This window comes from Parathielavia appendiculata, assembly GCF_033297405.1.
Source record: "Parathielavia appendiculata strain CBS 731.68 unplaced genomic scaffold N657scaffold_49, whole genome shotgun sequence".
Classification (NCBI taxonomy): Eukaryota; Fungi; Ascomycota; class Sordariomycetes; order Sordariales; family Chaetomiaceae; genus Parathielavia; species Parathielavia appendiculata.
In genome coordinates this window covers 1-17797 of record NW_026944268.1, presented here as the reverse complement: position 1 = coordinate 17797, position 17797 = coordinate 1, and the positions used below count along the sequence as shown (strand labels likewise).

General features: G+C 55.1%; 8 protein-coding genes across 8 annotated transcripts; 4 read left to right on the top strand and 4 right to left on the bottom strand.

The window, feature by feature from the left end:
- The first annotated feature begins 1024 nt into the window (after positions 1-1024).
- Positions 1025-1931, top strand: N657DRAFT_651374 (uncharacterized protein). The gene has a single exon (XM_062794156.1). It carries the CDS (start codon positions 1284-1286, stop codon positions 1629-1631), a length of 348 nt encoding a protein of 115 aa, XP_062642112.1. The 5' UTR covers positions 1025-1283; the 3' UTR covers positions 1632-1931.
- A 417-nt stretch (positions 1932-2348) lies between these two features.
- Positions 2349-3083, bottom strand: N657DRAFT_375563 (uncharacterized protein). The gene has a single exon (XM_062787079.1). It carries the CDS (start codon positions 2930-2932, stop codon positions 2561-2563), a length of 372 nt encoding a protein of 123 aa, XP_062642111.1. The 5' UTR covers positions 2933-3083; the 3' UTR covers positions 2349-2560.
- A 152-nt stretch (positions 3084-3235) lies between these two features.
- On the top strand, positions 3236-5237 carry N657DRAFT_583810 (MFS general substrate transporter; the record flags this gene model as incomplete). Its single annotated transcript, XM_062789702.1, has 6 exons — positions 3236-3404; positions 3474-3785; positions 3841-4367; positions 4426-4747; positions 4802-4941; positions 4998-5237. The coding sequence occupies 6 exons, from the start codon at positions 3236-3238 to the stop codon at positions 5235-5237; spliced, it is 1710 nt and encodes a 569-aa protein (XP_062642110.1).
- Positions 5238-6369: 1132 nt separating this feature from the next.
- Positions 6370-8481, top strand: N657DRAFT_714153 (glycoside hydrolase family 3 protein; the record flags this gene model as incomplete). Its single annotated transcript, XM_062797462.1, has 5 exons — positions 6370-6423; positions 6666-6895; positions 7018-7215; positions 7423-7796; positions 7870-8481. 5 exons carry the CDS (start codon positions 6370-6372, stop codon positions 8052-8054), a joined length of 1041 nt encoding a protein of 346 aa, XP_062642109.1. The 3' UTR covers positions 8055-8481.
- A 945-nt stretch (positions 8482-9426) lies between these two features.
- On the top strand, positions 9427-13512 carry N657DRAFT_583805 (uncharacterized protein; the record flags this gene model as incomplete). Its single annotated transcript, XM_062789701.1, has 5 exons — positions 9427-9503; positions 9661-11494; positions 11555-12770; positions 12861-13117; positions 13177-13512. The coding sequence occupies 5 exons, from the start codon at positions 9427-9429 to the stop codon at positions 13510-13512; spliced, it is 3720 nt and encodes a 1239-aa protein (XP_062642108.1).
- A 66-nt stretch (positions 13513-13578) lies between these two features.
- N657DRAFT_667216 (uncharacterized protein) lies at positions 13579-15543 on the bottom strand. Its single transcript, XM_062795380.1, has 4 exons — positions 15311-15543; positions 14989-15263; positions 14863-14934; positions 13579-14801 (listed from the first exon to the last, which is right to left on the bottom strand). The coding sequence occupies exons 1-4, from the start codon at positions 15360-15362 to the stop codon at positions 13770-13772; spliced, it is 1431 nt and encodes a 476-aa protein (XP_062642107.1). The 5' UTR covers positions 15363-15543; the 3' UTR covers positions 13579-13769.
- A 550-nt stretch (positions 15544-16093) lies between these two features.
- On the bottom strand, positions 16094-16340 carry N657DRAFT_651370 (uncharacterized protein). Its single transcript, XM_062794155.1, has one exon. The coding sequence runs from the start codon at positions 16322-16324 to the stop codon at positions 16106-16108; it is 219 nt and encodes a 72-aa protein (XP_062642106.1). The 5' UTR covers positions 16325-16340; the 3' UTR covers positions 16094-16105.
- Positions 16341-16427: 87 nt separating this feature from the next.
- Positions 16428-16800, bottom strand: N657DRAFT_651368 (uncharacterized protein; the record flags this gene model as incomplete). Its single annotated transcript, XM_062794154.1, has 1 exon — positions 16428-16800. A coding segment is annotated over exon 1 (206 nt), but the record flags the coding sequence as incomplete, so codon positions are not given.
- Positions 16801-17797: the final 997 nt, after the last annotated feature.

The following is a 17797-nucleotide window of genomic DNA, read 5'->3' as shown; positions in this document are numbered from 1 at the left end:
GCTCATCACGTCAATGGGAATGACACTGAGCGCACATCGCCGAGATAAAAGTTCAAGACCGTGACGGACCTCCTGCTGGTGCCCGTCCTCTCCTTTTCATCCTCCGCTGCCACCCCTTCCTCCTTAGTTTGTTTCTTTCGGTCAAATCGTGGCCACAACAGCGCAGACATGATCCAAGGAGCAGAACATCACTGCACCATGCAAGCCGGATACACAAGAGAAGGCCTTCCAGTCACTTTTTCTTTCTGGTCTCACTCTAAACAACCTGGCATCAACAGACTTGAGTACTTGGGGAGATGAGTACTGAAACGGTTCGAAGGGACAGGGCAGGGGGAAGACGACGTGACGTGACTTCGGCACATCCTTCGGATTGAGCATGGCCTCCGAGTAGGTGGTCATTGTCGCCGACGACATCAGCGCATGAGCATTCTTTTGCGTAACTTGCCTTCCGTCTAGAGCCCCATAGCTACTGACACAATGTTAAGCACTAACGTGGATGCCTCTCTGATCATGAAGCAAACCCTCCGCCTCACAAAGACTCAGGAGAAAGTCATCGCCTTGCAAATGCGTGAATTTGCTGCGCCCTTCGAGGTTACTTTCTCGACGAACTGGTTCGACTGTCAGAGTTTCAAGACTTCGACTACACCAATCACCGAGAGCAGAAGTGTCAGCGAGCCAGAGCAGCTGGCGGAAACATTTGATCGGAGATTGGCCGAGCAGATGGGCTCTCTAGCCGCAGATGCGGCCACCCAGCTCGACGAGGAATGCGGAAAGACCTGGATACGGTGTAAGTTTGACCCCTTTCCCTTTTTTTCACCTGGCATTCCTCGTGCGCCGTAGGTTGACGGAGAGGTGAAAGCTCGCAGTTCTGACAGGATTACCAAGCTGAACCAGCGGGCAAAGGCGCTCGAATCAAGCTATTGCAGAACTGATATGAATGAAATCGTTAACACGGGCATGTTCAACACGGAGCGTGTCGGAACCGGATATGGTTGCCATGATTCTCAGGGAGGCCAGTCTCTGGCGTCATCAAAAATCATTCTGGGTTTGCCTATCTGAGCATGGTACAGGTCAACAGCCACAACGTCCTTATACCAAAAGCCCGAGACAGAGGAGCACAATTTCGGCAATCTCGTGTGAACGCCCAGACGGCTATTCCATTCTCGTCAACTATGGGCTTTGTTTTATGACAAGTTCATCCTCCGGTTAGAGCATCCAGACAGGGGCGGCGAAGACGATGAAGCCGAGGAAGGGGGCGACGAACATTCCGGCTCAAATTCCAGATGCCGCATAAGACCGACGACCGTGAATCGGCCTTTGTCGACTTCCTCCCCGTAGTCATCCGGCAGCACGTCAAACGACAGTTCAGCAACGGCACCCTGATCGGCGTCAAGCTCACCGAGAACAACACCATCCTCGGCAACAAGCGCGCATCGCCCCTCTTCTTCCGCCTCTTCAGCTCCAAGGGCGAGTTCTTTTCTTCGCCACATGACCCCATTGTACCGGCTCATGGTCACAGGCGGGCGCACATATGCTCACACTTCGCGGCGGACGGCCCTGGTTCTGGGCACTCTCCCTCCCGAGGCCTATACAACGGGCGATGCCAAAGTCGACGCGCTTGTGCAGCATGAAATCCCGAGATGATGAGAGTAGGGACAGGGCCAGGATATTGTGTTCGTTGGGGAGGAGCTAGCTCAATGTGAAGGGTTTGGAAGCGGTGTTAGATGCGTTTTTGTTGACAGACGAGGAGCTTGTGAGCTGGGAGAAGGTTGTGAAGGCGAGATGACGGGATGGGAGGGAGAGTTGGACTGTTTGACGGATTTGTTTGAGGATGGGTTCTGTCGGAACCGCTACGAGGCAAACGAAGGGAAAAATGGTCAGTGGTCGCAGAGTGTCACGAGGATGTCAATTTTGGTTGTTTCTGATGTTGATTGTGTTCTGTGTTCTCAACTGTCCGATGTTCCAGACAGCCTCCAGGGTGTCTATCACCAGCCACATGTGGGTCCGTCTTCGCACCCCTGAATCAGGGTTCACGTTCCAACAGGTTCCCTGACTGGCCTGAGGATGTGGAATTTTGCATGCTGGCCAAGAAGGCCATGATCTAGGGCATGGTACGGGCGAGCTGCCCGCATAAAGCTGTGCATCTTAGGCCACCGAGATTCTTGTTAGGCCTATCATATGGCGGGTCAGTACGGCAGAGCATTAGGTCAGGTATACGTTGAAAAATCCAAGGGCCATCTCCCCGAACACCTGATGTCTCGGAGAGAAAACTCGGCCCATTTGACCTTTTGTGTCTCGGAAGCTGTTTCAAAACGACTATCCTGGGCCTCACGAAATGAAAGTCGGCAAAGACTGAAAGCCGTCGAAACTCGGAGGGGACACAACGGACAGAGCGGGGAAGTGTGGATATCAAGGACGAAAATCGCTTAAGGGATTCAAGCTAATGCACATCAGCCCGGAGCGAACCCCAATCGGCTGCAACGGGGTGAGCCCTGCCCGGTTGCGGCAGAAGTGATGAGTGAGAGCATCAATGCTAAAGGGCAGGACGGTCGGCAACAGGCTAAGATGTGTGAGAAGCCAGAGATAAATAGTGCCAAGGTAATTGGAAAACAAGAATCAAACGCCACACAGGCGCCTCAACGGCTGCTGGCCAGAACACAGTCTCGCTTCGCGCCCGGTGGATCAGATCACGCGGGTCCCAAAGGGCACGATAAGGGCATGGGGCAGGACAGGGGCCGGACGGTCCAGACCCCGATCGAACCCAAGTCTTCAACGACGATATTCGATCTCTCGCTAGACAGGGCTCAGGATGAAATTGAAGTGTGAGGTGAAGAGCCTGTGGGTGTTTTGGCCGAGACGATGACTGGATAATGGAAGACGTGGAAAGCAGCGCACAGAAGGAAGAAAGGAAGGCTGGAAAACGGCCCGCCATCTCAAACCGTTATCGGCGCAGAACTATCGGCCTGTGTCTGTGCCGCGCATGCATCCGATGCCGCAGCTAAAGGCAGGACTGGACAGTCCAGAGCGACGATGCGACGCAACTTTCCCATAGCGGAAAAGTGTAGCTAGCACGTTGGGCCTGGCCACTCGGCCTCCCCCCTCCCACACAAGTTGGCATTTGCCACTCCAGTGGTACATCTACATACCGGACTCCGGAGCAGAGGCACATCGCTCGCATATTGAGTCTCAGCCTTGCCAATCCGACTGGAATCGCAACATACTGACCATCAACCGCATGGAAGACAACTCGCGGTCCCGGGACGTCGCCGTCTCTGTCCAGCAGATCGACGAGACAACATCTCTCCTAGGGTCACAGGGGCAAAAAACTGCCTATGTGACCTTCCCGAAGCCAGTCGACGAGGCGACATGGCACCCCTCACCTGGCTTCTGGTGGATTGAAACAGGTAGGTAGCGACCGAGACGGAAGGAGATGAGGTGCGAGCCTTGCCCGGATACTAACTGTGTAATCGTAGCCCTCTGGGCGAACGTGTTTCTCTCCGGATTCGATGGCACCATCACGGCGTCGACGTACGCGGCCATAAGCTCCAACTTCAACGCTGCAAACAATGCGGCATGGCTGACGACGTCGTACTTAATCACGAGCACAGCCTTTCAGCCTTTGTATGGCCGCTTCTCAGACATGTTCGGCCGCAGGATATGCTTCTTTATTTCGACCGTGACCTTCATGGTCGGCTGCTTCGGCTGCTCCGTGGCAGACAGCATGCTGATGCTCGATGTGATGCGGGCCGTGACGGGGTTCGGAGGAGGCGGCCTGATCACCATGGGTAAGTTGTCTACCAAGGCGCGATTCTGACTGAACCAGATACTGACTGGTGACAGCTACCGTGATTAACTCGGACATGATTCCATTCAAGCGAAGAGGCATGTACCAGGCCATGCAGAATATTCTTGTCGGGCTTGGTGCTGTTTTGGGAGCGTCCCTCGGAGGTGTGATTGCCGAGACCATCGGATGGCGCTGGTGTTTCTTGCTGCAGGTTCCTGTCTCAGTCCTGGCCCTTGTTGTGGGATATTTTGTCTTGGAAAACCCCCCATGCATTGACTCCGTAGTGGACGCGAAGCACCCCTTCCTGTCTGCTATGCGGCGTCTGGATTTTTCGGGAGCTCTCGTCCTGGTGTTCGGGCTGGTGGCGCAGCTCTTGGGCTTGAGTCTGGGTGGCAACGACTTCTCCTGGGATAGCCCTGTTGTTACCATCTCGCTGGTAGGCAGCGTTGTTTTGCTCCTCATCTTCGTGATGATCGAGGCCACGACCGAGGCGATCCCCATGATTCCGCTCCGGATGTTGCGCGGCTGGCAGCCCACTGCCGTCCAGCTGACCAACGTGTTCTCGGGTATGGCAGCGTACGCTGTGAGTGTTCGTCCGATCGTTTATCGCTGAGAACTGGAGCTGCTAACGCTTTCGTCAGTACATGTTCATGATTCCACTGTACTTTCAAGCAGTAAGGGGTGATTCTCCGTCTCAAGCGGGACTGCGCCTCATGGTCCCGGCGCTCGCTACTCCGCTCGGTGGTGTTGTTGCGGGGTCGTTGATGCATCGTGGCTATCCGTTGTGTCTGAATGTCCGTCTGGGGACCGGGACAATGCTGCTCGGTAACCTTCTTGCTCTTACAATGGGAACAACGGGGAATCGGTGGCGTGAATTCGTCTATCTTTTGCCGGCAAACTTCGGACTCGGCCTAACGAACCCGAGCGTGCTTTTTAGCTTTGTGTCTCTATTCGAGCATTCAGGTATTTAGGGCAGCTGCGAACTCACCTGCATGAGGACAAGCTAACCATAGGCAGATCAAGCAGTTGCTACCTCGACACTGTATTTGATCCGGTCCCTGGGCACCATTTACGGTGTTACCGTGACCTCCGCTATTGTCCAGAATGTCTTGCTGACGCGGCTCTCTGGGACGCTTGGGGATGCCGCGACTGAAGAGGTGGGTGCCCCAAGATACGTCAATACTCCGATGCGTCGTTTCTAACGCGACGGCAGCTCATCGAGAAACTGCGAAAGTCTCTGTTCTCGCTCAGCGAGCTGTCTCCGGCGCTGGAGACTGCGGTCCGAGCCCTGTATTGCGATGCGTTGAGGATTGCCTTTGCGGCGTCCAGTGCTTTTGCCTTGATGGCGTTTTTGTTTTCTTTCGCACACAGAACCGGATCGCTCCAGAGGGAGTGCCGTCGGAGCTTGACGTCGGACGAAGTAGTTGATAGCAAAGACGGGGCCCGATCTTGATCGAGATGGAATTATGGGCTGTGGGATATGTCTGAGGAAGAGATGCTGCGGCAATTGACTCGGTAGAAGAGGCCAACTGGAGGAGGGAGGAAGAGCGTAGAGGAAGCCGGGAGGGGGAGTGGTTGGCGTGATCCTCGGTCAGTAAGACGTCAACCCACCCCAAAATGGCGTGCGCAGCAGCCCGCCTACTCATTCCCAACTCAGCTGGCTGCTGCACTTCATGACTTGAACGCAAAACTGGAATTGCACTCGATTTACGTTAGGTACCTACACTAAGGTATTCGGCCGCAAGTCACTGTCTGTATATACATTGCAAGAGATGCTGTGGTAGCGATAGGGAAGTGCCCATATAAGAGAAAAGCCAGTGATGCTCCGTACCAAGAAGGGAAAGGTGTTCTGTTTAACTATTTGCACTGCGGTGAGCCGAAAATGCCCTTTATCTATAACTAACGTTGTGTATCTATTTTTATTATTTCTCTCGCTCGGCGCCTTGGGCGGTGTTGATAATCCAAGTGCCTCACTTTCATATATCGTATTGATACTGCTTGTGAAGGTGGTGGATTAGTTATATTTTGAACAAGTAAGTTGAAGGTCCGGCACGCCCTAAGGCACAGCGGTGTAGGAATAATAATATTATATTTTGAACAACATTCGTCGAAATCTGAAACGAACCGTCTCTGAAGCAACTTTCTCCTCAATCATTCCACCCGGTACTTGTATTTATAACCATGAAGGCGCCAGTGGCGTTCTTTGCCTTCACGGCGAGTGCTATCGATCACTCCGGTCGGTTCTTACAGCTTGGTAGCAACATCCAGTTCGTCTACTTATTCTTTTTCCATCATCGTAGCACTTCTCTTGCTGACGGCAATGATAGGTGCTGGGAAGAGACTAGGTGTCTGTGCAACAAACATCTAACTGGGAGTTCCCAAGTCGACTTAGGCGTTGCCGTCCAGGCTTATCAGAAGGCCAAGAATCTCGTCGCCTCTCTCACAGCGTGCCAAAGAGATTGATCATCATTGGTGGAAGTGTAAGCGGCAACGCTACCTAGACTGCGCTTAACAAAAAAACATGGAATGACAGGCCCCAAGGACAGTTCGTCGTGTCTGGTTTCGGCGAGCCTTGCGCTCTCACCATGACGTGGAACAAGAGCATTCTTCGCCTCGCAGTGGAAGGCGGTGGGCACCGAGTATTATCTGATAGGATACAATCTCATCAACGGTGCAGCCTCGGGCCCGCTTGACGGGGTCCCGTACAGCAGACGTTCGCGCGAGTGATTCTCTCCGGAGCCTTACCTCCACGGCAGTGCATCGGTCAAACAGTGGTTGGCATGTAGGATGCGGGCGTCATCGCGGCTAGGCCGCACTTCCTCTTCAACAAGCAGTTGACGAGTCAATAATACCGGCTACTTGCTACTCTTCCCCTGCGGAGGACAAGACGGTGCGCGAGGTATACCTGTGGCCTTTTGCCGACGGAGTCAAGAGCGGTATGATGGCCGTCATGTGCGCCATGAACAAGGCGAACGACACCCTGTCGTGGGAGAACAACAAAGCTGCTCAGCGGCTATCTCAAGTCGGACCCGGGCTTCCCTGGCATCGTGTTCCCCGATCGACGTCGTTCGGATCTGCCAACGCGGGGTTGGACTACGGGTCCAGCTCGCTGTGGAGCGACACCATCGCTGAAGCTGGATAAACGGAAGCTTGACCCAAGCCCGTCTAGATGACATGTCCTTGCGCAACGTCATCGGCTTCTAAGATACTTCATTGACCTTGATGATGGGAAGCGGCCCTCGGGAGCCGGCGCCTTCGACTACCGCGACCGTCCGGGCCGACCACGCTTCTCTGATTCGACAGGTCGGCCGAGAGGCGACGGTGCTCCTGAAGAACGACAACCAGGATGGTCGTGGTCTGCCACTCAACAAGCCTCGCGGTGCCATGCGGGACCGGCCATCGCCGGACCCAACCGCGGTTGGCCGTCAGTCGTACGCCTTCGGATGCTATCGAAACCATCTTCCCAGCTGCGGTGGCTCCAGAGAGGTCTCTCTGCCGTACTTAGTACTTCCTTTCCAGGCCAACAGTGTACAAGCCATCATTGATAGAAGCATGATCTAGTGGATCGTCAACGACATTGCGTCTTCCGCAACTTAAGCCATCCAACGGGAAGAAGTGCCTGCTAACACTAGGGACAGCTTACACTGGCACTTCCAGCGGCGGCGGCATGGGTGGTCTCGGTGGCGGCATGCTTGGCATGAGCGGCAATGGAACTGGAATGGGGATGAGTGGAATGGAAATGTCACGGACATGGGCAGCGGCTCTCCTCCCCTTAGCATCTCGTCCCGGATTTGGCAGCGAAGAGAGAACCAATGCGATGTTGGCAGCGGCACGGCCAGCTCGCCTTCTATTGAAGGCTACACCCGGTCCGAGAACAGTCGGGCGTCTGCTTCGTCTTTCTGGACGGGGGAGGGTGGTGGCCGATCGGAGCTGTCCAATGACGACCAGGACACGCTCGTCCAGATTGTCGCCTATAGCTGCAACAACACCGTCTTCGTAATGAAAGTGACCGGTCCCGCATCATCTCCGCCTGTGCAAACCACGATAACGTGGCGGCCATTCTGTACTGCGGTCTGCTGGGGCAGGAAGCGGCAACGCTATTGCCGATTTCCTCGAAGGAGTCGCAAACCACAACGGCAAGCTCAGCTACACGCTCGCCGCCAACGACACCGACTATCCGGGCCAAATATGCTCCGATATATACCGTGACTATACCGAGGGCGTGCTGGTCGATTACCGTCACTTCGACAGCAAGTACATCTCAATCTGATCATATACCTCTTCGGCCGTAGTCCGAACTACACCACCTTTCGGCGGCGAGAGAAATCTCTGGGACAAGTCAATTGAAGTGAGGACGACGATCAAGACATGGGCAGGCGCGAGGGCGCCAGGGCGGCTCAGTTGTATGTCAGCTTGCCTGATGTCAGGCAGTGGGCCAGCCGCCGAGCTGACCCATCTGATGCCTGTGCAATGCTTTAGGAGTATTTGGAACGCTTTTGTTGGATTGTCCCAGCAGCCTGAGCTTGCGGTTGCTCACTGTACTCGTTCCCTTCAAAGCCTGCAGGCATGCATGCACGGTCGTTCAACTTGTCTCTGATGGTCATGCAAGTTGAGATAGAAGATGAACGATCTTTGTTGCATGGAGTGTTGGTCCATGCAAGACGCTTGACTAACTCTTAAGAAGAACCTTCTTCATAACAATGGAGCGTTAACTGATATCCGAGATGCGATGTTGCAGATTACCTACAACAGTTTCGTTGCATAGCCAAGGTGCCGGCTTGTCATATTGCGGTAGGATCATTTTAAGGTTGAAGTTTGCCGACGGGATGTGATCCAATCTCTTGGCGTGTGTCGGATGTCCGAGCCGTAGTTGATCCGGTGCAACTGGTGGAACGCGCATGGACCATTTCGCCAACCATTCCGTTTTCGCCGTCGATTGAGATTGAGAGATGACATCAGCGCTTCTTCGAGGAACCTGTATGTTAGTTATTTCTCTTCTTGTGTGTTTTTGACGTCAAACCAGGGCACACACTGCGGAGTTGATCCTCCGATTTGCCTATTACGGGATTTACAAATTCTCCCACCTGCCTCGGGAAGCACTCGGCAATTGTCAACGAGGGTTGCCCGTGGCCATTGTAATGCTCTTCCATATTCAGTCAACCCGCAACGCTTAGCAGCGCACCATGACCGCGATTCCCGTGAAAGGCCCGGAGATGACGGATCAGTGTGGATCGATCCGCACCCCGTGCTGTTCTAGGCACAGGGCTGTGGACCGAAAGAGTCCCCGACGTCAGAGGCTCAGAGCGGGCGGTGGATGGTTTCTTGCAGCCTTCACCACAAACTTGCCTCCCATTTTGCCATTTTCGCCGGCTGTGGCGTGGGTCGAAACTGTTGCCGCACGTCATTCTTGACAGTGGGTTGAAACACTCCTTGACCGCGGCTTGACACGACTCTGCAGAGTTTCTCTACGTTGCTGTGTATATGTCCTGTCAGCTTGCGACGACACGGCCCGTTCAGGCTGGCCAAGTACCCCCGTTTCTGTGCCTGGTGAGCGTGTGGATCCGTTGCACTCGAGCAGATCATCATTCGAACCCCGGGCCACATCGTCCTCGCCGCCCTCGACGCCCTCAGCGCCCTCTACGATGACCACAGCAGCGCACGATTCGGACTCGGACTCAGTATCATCGTGGGAGGCAGCTCGTGAGCGCGAGACGTTCAAGTCAGTTGGCATTTTCTTGCAGTCTCTGGTTCGGCGTAGCCTCCCTTGGCCTAGCGTTCTGTTCGTTTCAGCATCACGTATGATGTGGCCACATGCCTCCCTGGATGCAGGTGATCTATCCTAATGTCGAGCGCCAACGCTAACGCCTGGTACACAGATACGATGCGCTGGAGATTTCTACTGCTTCGCTTCGCAATCCCGAAGTCGCAAAGCCCATTCCGTCCGCTGTCCTGTCGTCCACTCCGGACCCGGGCCTCACTGCCTTTGCCCAGCTCGGCTTGTACCGACTTGGGGGCTCACGTGCCCTGGTCTCGCTCTTTGACCGACGCAACCAGCACATCGTTGCCGAAGCTGTCCGTGCAACACCGCTAAACCTGAATGAAGACCATCGGGATCAACTTTGGCTTTGCGGGACCGCTGTGCCCCGAGCAACCAGCATTTGCGAACATGTCCTTGCAGGACCCGCCTCCTCCCTCACGATCCCGGGCAGCGACACGGGGGACACTCCAAGTGATCTGCCGGTCTCGGTGCTACTAAGCCTCGATCAAGACGCCAGGTTTAACGACGTACAAGATCCCTCAAAGCGTTTTTATGTCGGCGTGCCTATCCGGTCACCAGCCGGCATCAACATCGGGGTGTACTGCATCTTCGACGACAAACCACGCCAAGATGTCTCCTCGGAAGAGGTACAATTCATACGGGACATGTCTGTCACCATCATGAGCTACCTAGAGACCAAAAGATCACACGAGTGCTATCGGAGAGAGGAGCGTATGGTTCGCGGGCTCGGGAGCTTTGTCGAAGGGAAGGCCATGCTGTCGAATTGGTCGCATTCCTCGAATCCCTCATTCAGGGATATCCCGGGGGTCCGGGAGGGGTCATTGAACAAACATCTGCGGGCCGGCTCTGACAACGGGAAGCTACCACCGATCGAAGCGGGCAAATCACCAACCGACGACACATTCTCGGCCCCTACCCGGACACGCAGCATCGTTGGGAAGACCGAGGCCCCTCTCGGGCGGAATCACCGGGCATCGCCTTTGGACATGTTGGAAGCTGCTATCGAAGGCCTCTTCTCGAAAGCATCCAATATAGTCCGAGAGTCCATCGAAGTGGCGGGGGTGGCTTATCTAGATGCGAGTATCAGGACCTTCGGGGGCTTGGTCGGCCAGGAGATGCCATCGCCCCCTGTACTCGGGAAACCTCCCTTCGAATTGGAATCAAGCGGTGACGATTCGGAGGTTCCGGCCTCCCGGACTCCTGATGCAGCCGAGGAGGCCACTACTTATTGCGAAGTTCTTGGTTTCTCAACATCCCAGACATCGTCCGTCAATGGAGACAAGGCAAGTCCGCCTCTGACGCAGTTTCCGGAGAAGCTGCTCCATCACCTTCTGCAACGCTACCCGCACGGCAAGATCTATAACATGGAAGCAGATCCCGCTCGCCCACTACCTGGTGGCATGCATCCGGATTCGTCGATCTGTTCGATGAGGAGGCGGCGGGACACTGAGACGGAAACGATCTCTTCCCGCCCGATCCAAGCTACCACCAACGGGAAATCGAACGGCTCTAGGGAGAAGAGTCCACCTAAAACCAAACAGGCCATCAGGAGCGTCCTTTCAAGGATGTTTCCCGGAGCCAGGAGTGTGGTGTTTGTGCCGCTCTATGATGCGCAGAAGAGTCGTTGGTTTGCCGGCAGCCTCGTCTGGACTTGCACGCCCACACGTATCTTCACACCCGAGAACGAGCTCAGCTACCTGAAAGCGTTTGGCCTGACCATTATGTCCGAGGTCACGAGGCTGCACATCAAGGCGGCCGACAAGACCAAGATGGATGTCTTAGGCGCTATAAGCCATGAGTTGAGGTCACCGTTGCACGCCGTGGTTGGTGCTGCTGAGCTTTTGCGGCAGACCGATCTAGACGGCTCCCAGGAGGGCTTCCTTCGCACAATCCAGATATCGAGCACGACTTTACTCGACACCATTGATCATGTAAGTCTGGCGGTATACCCTTACCTGGCGTGTACATCTGCTGACCATCCTTGCACTCAGCTCCTCGACTACGGCAAGATGAATCCGTTTCTCAAAACCGCTGGGTTGGAGAGGAGCAACTCCGGCCGTCTTCGACTTCGACAATCTCGGCAGGATCAAGTGGCGACCGTTTCCGAACCGTTGCGAGGGGTGGTACCCGTTCAACTCGACCGGCTAGCCGAGGAGGTTGTGGAGAGCGTTCTCGTGGGCTTCGGCTCCATGCTCGCCACTGAGACTCAGGACGTGATGTGGGGGTACCACCGCAGTCTCGCGAGCCACCGAAGCGTAGCTCCGGCAGAACACACGGCCGGCCAAACTGGCGCTGAACCTCCTATCCCGGTCCAGATCCTGTTCGATATTGAGCCGGCCGATTCCTGGTTGTTTTGCATACACCCTGGTGCATTCCGGCGGATCATCATGAATTTGTTTGGGAACTCTCTCAAATTCACCAAGCAGGGCTTTATCAAAGTTGAACTGAGGCAGGAGAGGCTGCAGGTGGACAAGCCCGGCACTCAGCAGGAAATTGGCAAGATCGTGTTGACCGTTACCGATACTGGTAAGGGAATCAGCGAGGAATACTTGCGCAACCAGCTCTACACGCCCTTTGCACAAGAGGACCACTTTGCGCCAGGCACAGGACTGGGGCTCAGCCTCATCCGACAGGTTGTTACCGCGCTAGGGGGCGAGATCCACGTTACAAGCCAGGTCGGAGTCGGAACCTCGGTCAAAGTCTTCCTGCCGTTACCGTTCGGCGAACGGACGGCAGACGAAGAAAATGACAGCTTCAGGGCCTTGACACAAGAGCTGGCCGGGTCGCGTGTCCTGCTCCGGGGGTGTGGGGATAACTGCCCTGAGAACAAGTCCCGGGGACTTGACACAAATGGGCACAGGGTGCCGGATATATCCAAACCGCAACTCGAGCTCCTGCAGACCATCTGCAACGGCTGGCTAAATATGCAGGTTTTGTCAGAGGCCCAGGCACACAGCAACTCCCCGGACTTCGTCATTCAGACTCGCGAGTTTTGGACCGGTCTCGAGCAGGCCGGTGGTGCCTTAGGCCTGCTCACTTGCCCACACGTTTTCATATGCCGGACTCCCAGGGTTGTGCAATCCATGAATGCACAGCGTCCGAGTCGCATACCAGCCTTTGTCGAGCTCACGTCACAGCCGCTGGGGCCACGCAAACTGGCCAGGGCTCTTCTCGATAGTCGCCGGAGATGGGAAGAAGCACAGCAAGGTCAGCTGCCGACGCCGCCTGGCAGCACAACTTCACCGTCGAGGGAGACCGAAGGCCCGCTTCTATGCAGCACACCGTCGCAGGCGGAAGCCGTCACGGCCGTTCTGAAAGATGCCGGGATCTTAGCCCCAAGGAGCTCGACACTGCCGCTAGTATCAGTACCGCCGCGAGACGATGCACGATGCACGGCAAGGCAAGAAGAATTGCGCTGGCAAAATGGTGACAGCCGGGTGTTACCCGAGAAACTCGCATACCCTCCTTCGGCATCTGCTCCCGTCTCGGAAGCCCCCGCGAAGACAGTCCGTCAATCAGTCCTGATCGTCGATGATAACCCCATCAACCTCAAAGTACATTGTCCCATATCCTCGATTGAAGTCTGGTGCTGTGAAACTAACCGCTCCACCAGATATTGGCGGCATACGTGAAGCAACTGGGCCTTCCACATGGAATGGCCAAGAACGGGCTCGAGGCGCTGGAGATGTACAAGGCGTCGCCCTCTCAATACAGCTGTCTTCTCACCGATGTGTCGATGCCCATAATGGACGGCATCGAGTCGTCACGGCGAGTCAGAGAGTTTGAGCGCGCAGGCCAACTGCCTCCGTGCAAGATCATTGCTATTACTGGTCTCAGCGGGACCGATGTCGAGCAGGACGCGTTCGCCAGCGGCGTCGACAGGTTTCTCACGCGGCCGGTCACGTTGAAACATATCCTTGCTACGCTGGAGGAGTTGGGACTTAGGTAATCTGAGGGTCTACCCGGCCTGGTGGGTTTGTCGTTCAAGGGCGTTGGGTGGTAAGAATATTGGTTTATACTGATGATACCTTAACGGAGCTAGGTTCATAGACTGCTCGGTACGTTCAGCTTGCACGAGTACACAGAATTCAGATGAGATCAGGCATTTCAACATAATCCCATTGTTTTCAATATCGCTCCAATTTTGCTCTTTGCTCCCGACTCTGCCCACGAGCCCAATTAATGCAGTCAACTCAACATTGCCATTCAGTTCGCCGGAGTGGTTCCCCTCAGCCAGACCGCAGCCCGCACCGTCGCTCCGCCGCCCACATCAAAGGACTTTTGCAACGCCAGATTCTCACTGGAAAGCACATCCTCCAGAGCCACCTCCACCGACCCGTTTTCTACCTCCCCATCCAGCAAAGCGATCCTCACCGGCGGGCCCGGGACCATGCCTGCCTTCAACGAAACCTTGAACACCTGATCAAACGAAGGATTCTCGACGTCAGCTCCGGGCGCATCCGACTTGATGGCCGTCCGGAACGCGTGCTCTCCCCAGGTGACCTTCACATTCGGCTTTAACGCGTGCCGGTCACCCCTGACTCCAAGTGCCGAAGCCACCAGGACGGTCATCAGGCCAACAATCTCACCCGACGGCCCCTCGCCGCCCGAGAAGCTCTTCGCGTCCGGGACAAACTTGAAGAACTGCCCTCGCAACGTCAGGCGCCCATCCGTCGGCTGCTCCTTGTGAGCCAGCCGCAGCTCCTGCCGCCCACCCTCCAGCAGCAGCTGCTTGACCGTGGTTGTGCCGAGGCCAATGTCGTCGTCGGCGCGCGCCGTGTCCTCGTCCTGGACGTCGACCTCGATGTTCTGGTCAAAGTCGCTGACCACAAAGTCGGCCGTCTCGTTCCACTCCGGGTGCCGCGAGTTTTTGGCCGTGGCTGTGCGCCACTCGGCCTCGGCCGACAGGTTCACTTTGACGTAGCAGTCGGGCACGTCGCGGACCAGCCGCTTGAGGAAGCCGCCGCCGCCTTCTCCGCCCTTGCCGCCGAGCTTGCTGCCGGACTCGACGGTCAGGCGGAGCACGCCGAGCGGGTGTTGGTAGGTTTTGAAGAAGTCGTTGCTCGCGTCGAGCTTGAGCAAGAAGCGGTTGGGGAGTACGGCCATGGAGGAGATGATGCTGAGGATGATTTTGCGGATTGCTTTCTCGATGACGTCGATGTTGGCCACGTGGGCTGCGTCGGTGAACTCGAGTTTGAGGTAGGGCGGGTTGATGAAGGCCACTTGGGCCGCTCCGATCTGATGGGTTCAGTGGGATCCATGTCTGGGGTTGGATGAGAGAAGGATTATAATTACGCACCAGTGGCATGACGTTGATCAAGGGACACAGAAGAACCGACAATCTCCCGCGGACCTTGACATGCTCGACTCCCTAATGGCATTGCTTAGCAGATTTTAGTCACCGGGTCGGACGGGGAAAACCAACGATTTTGGGCATCATGCTCGCGTTGAGCTCAATATCGCACTTGCCATCCCAGTCAAGGTCAAGGTCGAGCTTGATGCCTGCACTCTCCGTCTTGTGCACATCGACCTTTGAGAAGTGGATGGGTACTTCGCCGAGGTCAATCTTCTCAAACACGAGCGTGTTCAGAGGAGCAGGCATCGTTGTGGCGAACATGGGTTGTGCGATGTCCCTGATCATTTGGGCGCCAGCAACACGGATGTTTGGCCATAGCTGCGTCACAAGATCGTTGAGAAAGCCTGCTCGTGGTCAATAAACAGCCCGTCCAGTTCCAGTGATGACTTACCAGGAGACTCGGGGCCGCCCGAGGCGGTTAACGTCTCAACAATGGACGACATCCTCACAGGGCATATAGGTGCTCTGAGGTTGGAGGCGATTGATATGTTTTCAAGAAGCCGAGTAACTACCTTTTGGGTTGTTGTTACCGCTTTTAAGGAGGTGCGCTGCCCAAGTTTGGAGGGAAGCCGACGAGTTCTTGCGGGGTCGATATAAACCTCCTCCCCATCGAGCCCCTCTTAATGCCAAGTGATGTCATGCGTCTTGTGGAGAAGTAACAGCTAGTCGGACCATTTTCTTTTGGCTCTCTTGTATACCGATGCCAAGCTGCAGGCTGCCCAACGGATTTCCAGTTACAGTTTTAGCGGTCACACATTGTGGCACCGCGGCCTATCCGGAGTTGTGATACAATTTGATCATTTGGGAGAGGCACATTTGAACGCTTAACTCGTCGATCCAGTCCGTGGTCTTCGGTGTGCCGGAGACGAACAGGACACTGTCCTGTAACAGGTTGATATAGCAGGCGATGATATATTCGTCCCAGCCCGAGACATGCAGCCGTCTGCTTCTGTCGTGTGCATGATACCGGTATGGGGCAATGGCGGCTCGGAGGTCAAGGACCCAGTCCATCGACTCGATCCGACAGAGTTCTAAGCTCTCTTTTTTACTTCTTCGTTATTCTCTTTCTGATATTCTTTACCTTGTTTGTTCTTTCTTGATTCTTTTCTCCTCTCCTTCCACTTCCTTTTAATTTTTCTTACTTACTTCTTTTCTTCCTCCTTTCTGTAAGGTGACACACACAAGCTCACCAAGGAAGATGCACCGAATCCTCAACAAGCAGCAGGCAAGACGACTGTATTGTGCGTGCACCACTAACCAACTGACTGATCCTTGAGAGAGGGAAGTTCCAAGTTCCAATCTGAGTCTCCTGCTCTCCAGATATCCTCTCTCTGCTGCGAGTCATGTCGCTGCGCCATGAAATCCACAGTGTCTCGCCCGCCAATTGCCCAAGTGTAGGGCTCATGGTGGGGGCCCTGACAGTTGCCTCTGTAGCTGCCCCCGAATTCGTCATGGCATTCGCCTGCACCGAGTTCGCTGCAGCCCCGGCGCCTGTGTACATATTTCCCTTACTCCCGTCTGGCAAGGTATACTCCCCTGTCATGGCATTACCGGTGGTTCCATCACCGGTGTGGAACGAATACGTCAGCAGGTCCATACAGAACGGCACTGTCTGGATCGACAGGCACATCTCCGCACCTGTGCACTCCACCGTGTCGCTTCGCTGGTCCAGCACATAGGCAACGTTGTTGAGGCGGGCGCCGGGCGTGGGCATGGGCGAGCGCTAGACCAACAATGTCAGCTCTGACGTTCCTATTCTGGACGAGTCTGGAGGGGTTTAGGAGCAAATGCGCAGTCGGCAGCTATCCTGCTCCCGAAGAGCTGAAAAGGGTATAACCAGTTCATAAACAAAGATGATTGTTGTACCTTGATGAGTGTCAGGATGTCGACGAAGGACGCTGTAATGACATCCCCGCCGCCGCCGGAGTCAATGAATTGCTCGATGGGCGTGGCATTGTTGGAGCGGCAAGTGGCTGCCATCTAGGAGACGGGAGGAGCTGGAGTTAGTGGTAGACTCGAGAAGGTTTCAAGTTTTGCTGAGTGATGGATTCGTACTGAACCCTGGGCGAGGAGCCCGAGAATTGCTGCGATGGAGAACGACGAGCGCATTCTTTTCTCCAGAGATATAAATCAGGTAGGTAAAGAAAAGTACTGCAAAACGACGGTATGAAGGAGACGACACCAAAAGAAAGCAGAGGGATTCTAGACGTGTGGACCCAACAGCGGAATCGACCCCACAATGGAATTTTGGCACCACCATCACCACCATAATAAAAGACATCTAGCTCATCCAATTTGCAAGCAATCTACACACAAATCTGATGGTTCTACTCCTCTTCGGCCCGGCGAATAGTCTCTAAACTACACACAATTATCTCCTCGGCCTCCTCGACTGCGTGGCTGTTCTGTCGCGTCTTCCTCCTTTTCTTCATCGGGGACTTCATCGAATCCTCCTTTGCCTGGATGATATCCTCGATCCTCGCAAATTTATCATTGGCATTCTCTTTTACCTTCTTACGGCCCTGTGGCTCGTAAGCCTCCAATTCCTTCGTCAAGTGGTCAACCTGGGCTTTTAAAGATGCAATCTCAGCGTTCTTAGCATCTAGGGCCTTGCCTGCCTTGGCCAACAGAGTCCTTGTCAGCCGGGGAGATCAACTCGTAGAGCTGGGAAGATTCGCACCCGAAAGAAAGACCAGCGTCGAAAGTAGAAGGCGGTATTTGTCTGCTCAATCCAACAGAAAATCGGCTTTTTCGGAAGTTGAGCCGCCCTGCCAAGGGATCGCGAGATGGCGGCGGCGGCGCAACCCGAGGCAGTGATCGAGGTGGCCGACCGCCCACCCTCACCGAAACGACCGAGCCGCGCCCCGAAACCGAGTGC

Coding starts and splice junctions, on each gene's coding strand:
- N657DRAFT_651374 (XM_062794156.1), top strand. CDS start 1,284: ATGCCGCATAAGACCGACGACCGTGAATCGGCCTTTGTCGACTTCCTC.
- N657DRAFT_375563 (XM_062787079.1), bottom strand. CDS start 2,932: ATGGCGGGCCGTTTTCCAGCCTTCCTTTCTTCCTTCTGTGCGCTGCTT.
- N657DRAFT_667216 (XM_062795380.1), bottom strand. CDS start 15,362: ATGTCGTCCATTGTTGAGACGTTAACCGCCTCGGGCGGCCCCGAGTCT. Junction 15,264..15,310: donor GGGCGGCCCCGAGTCTCCTG/GTAAGTCATCAC, acceptor GACCACGAGCAG/GCTTTCTCAACGATCTTGTG. Junction 14,935..14,988: donor CGAGCATGATGCCCAAAATC/GTTGGTTTTCCC, acceptor CAATGCCATTAG/GGAGTCGAGCATGTCAAGGT.
- N657DRAFT_651370 (XM_062794155.1), bottom strand. CDS start 16,324: ATGAGCCCTACACTTGGGCAATTGGCGGGCGAGACACTGTGGATTTCA.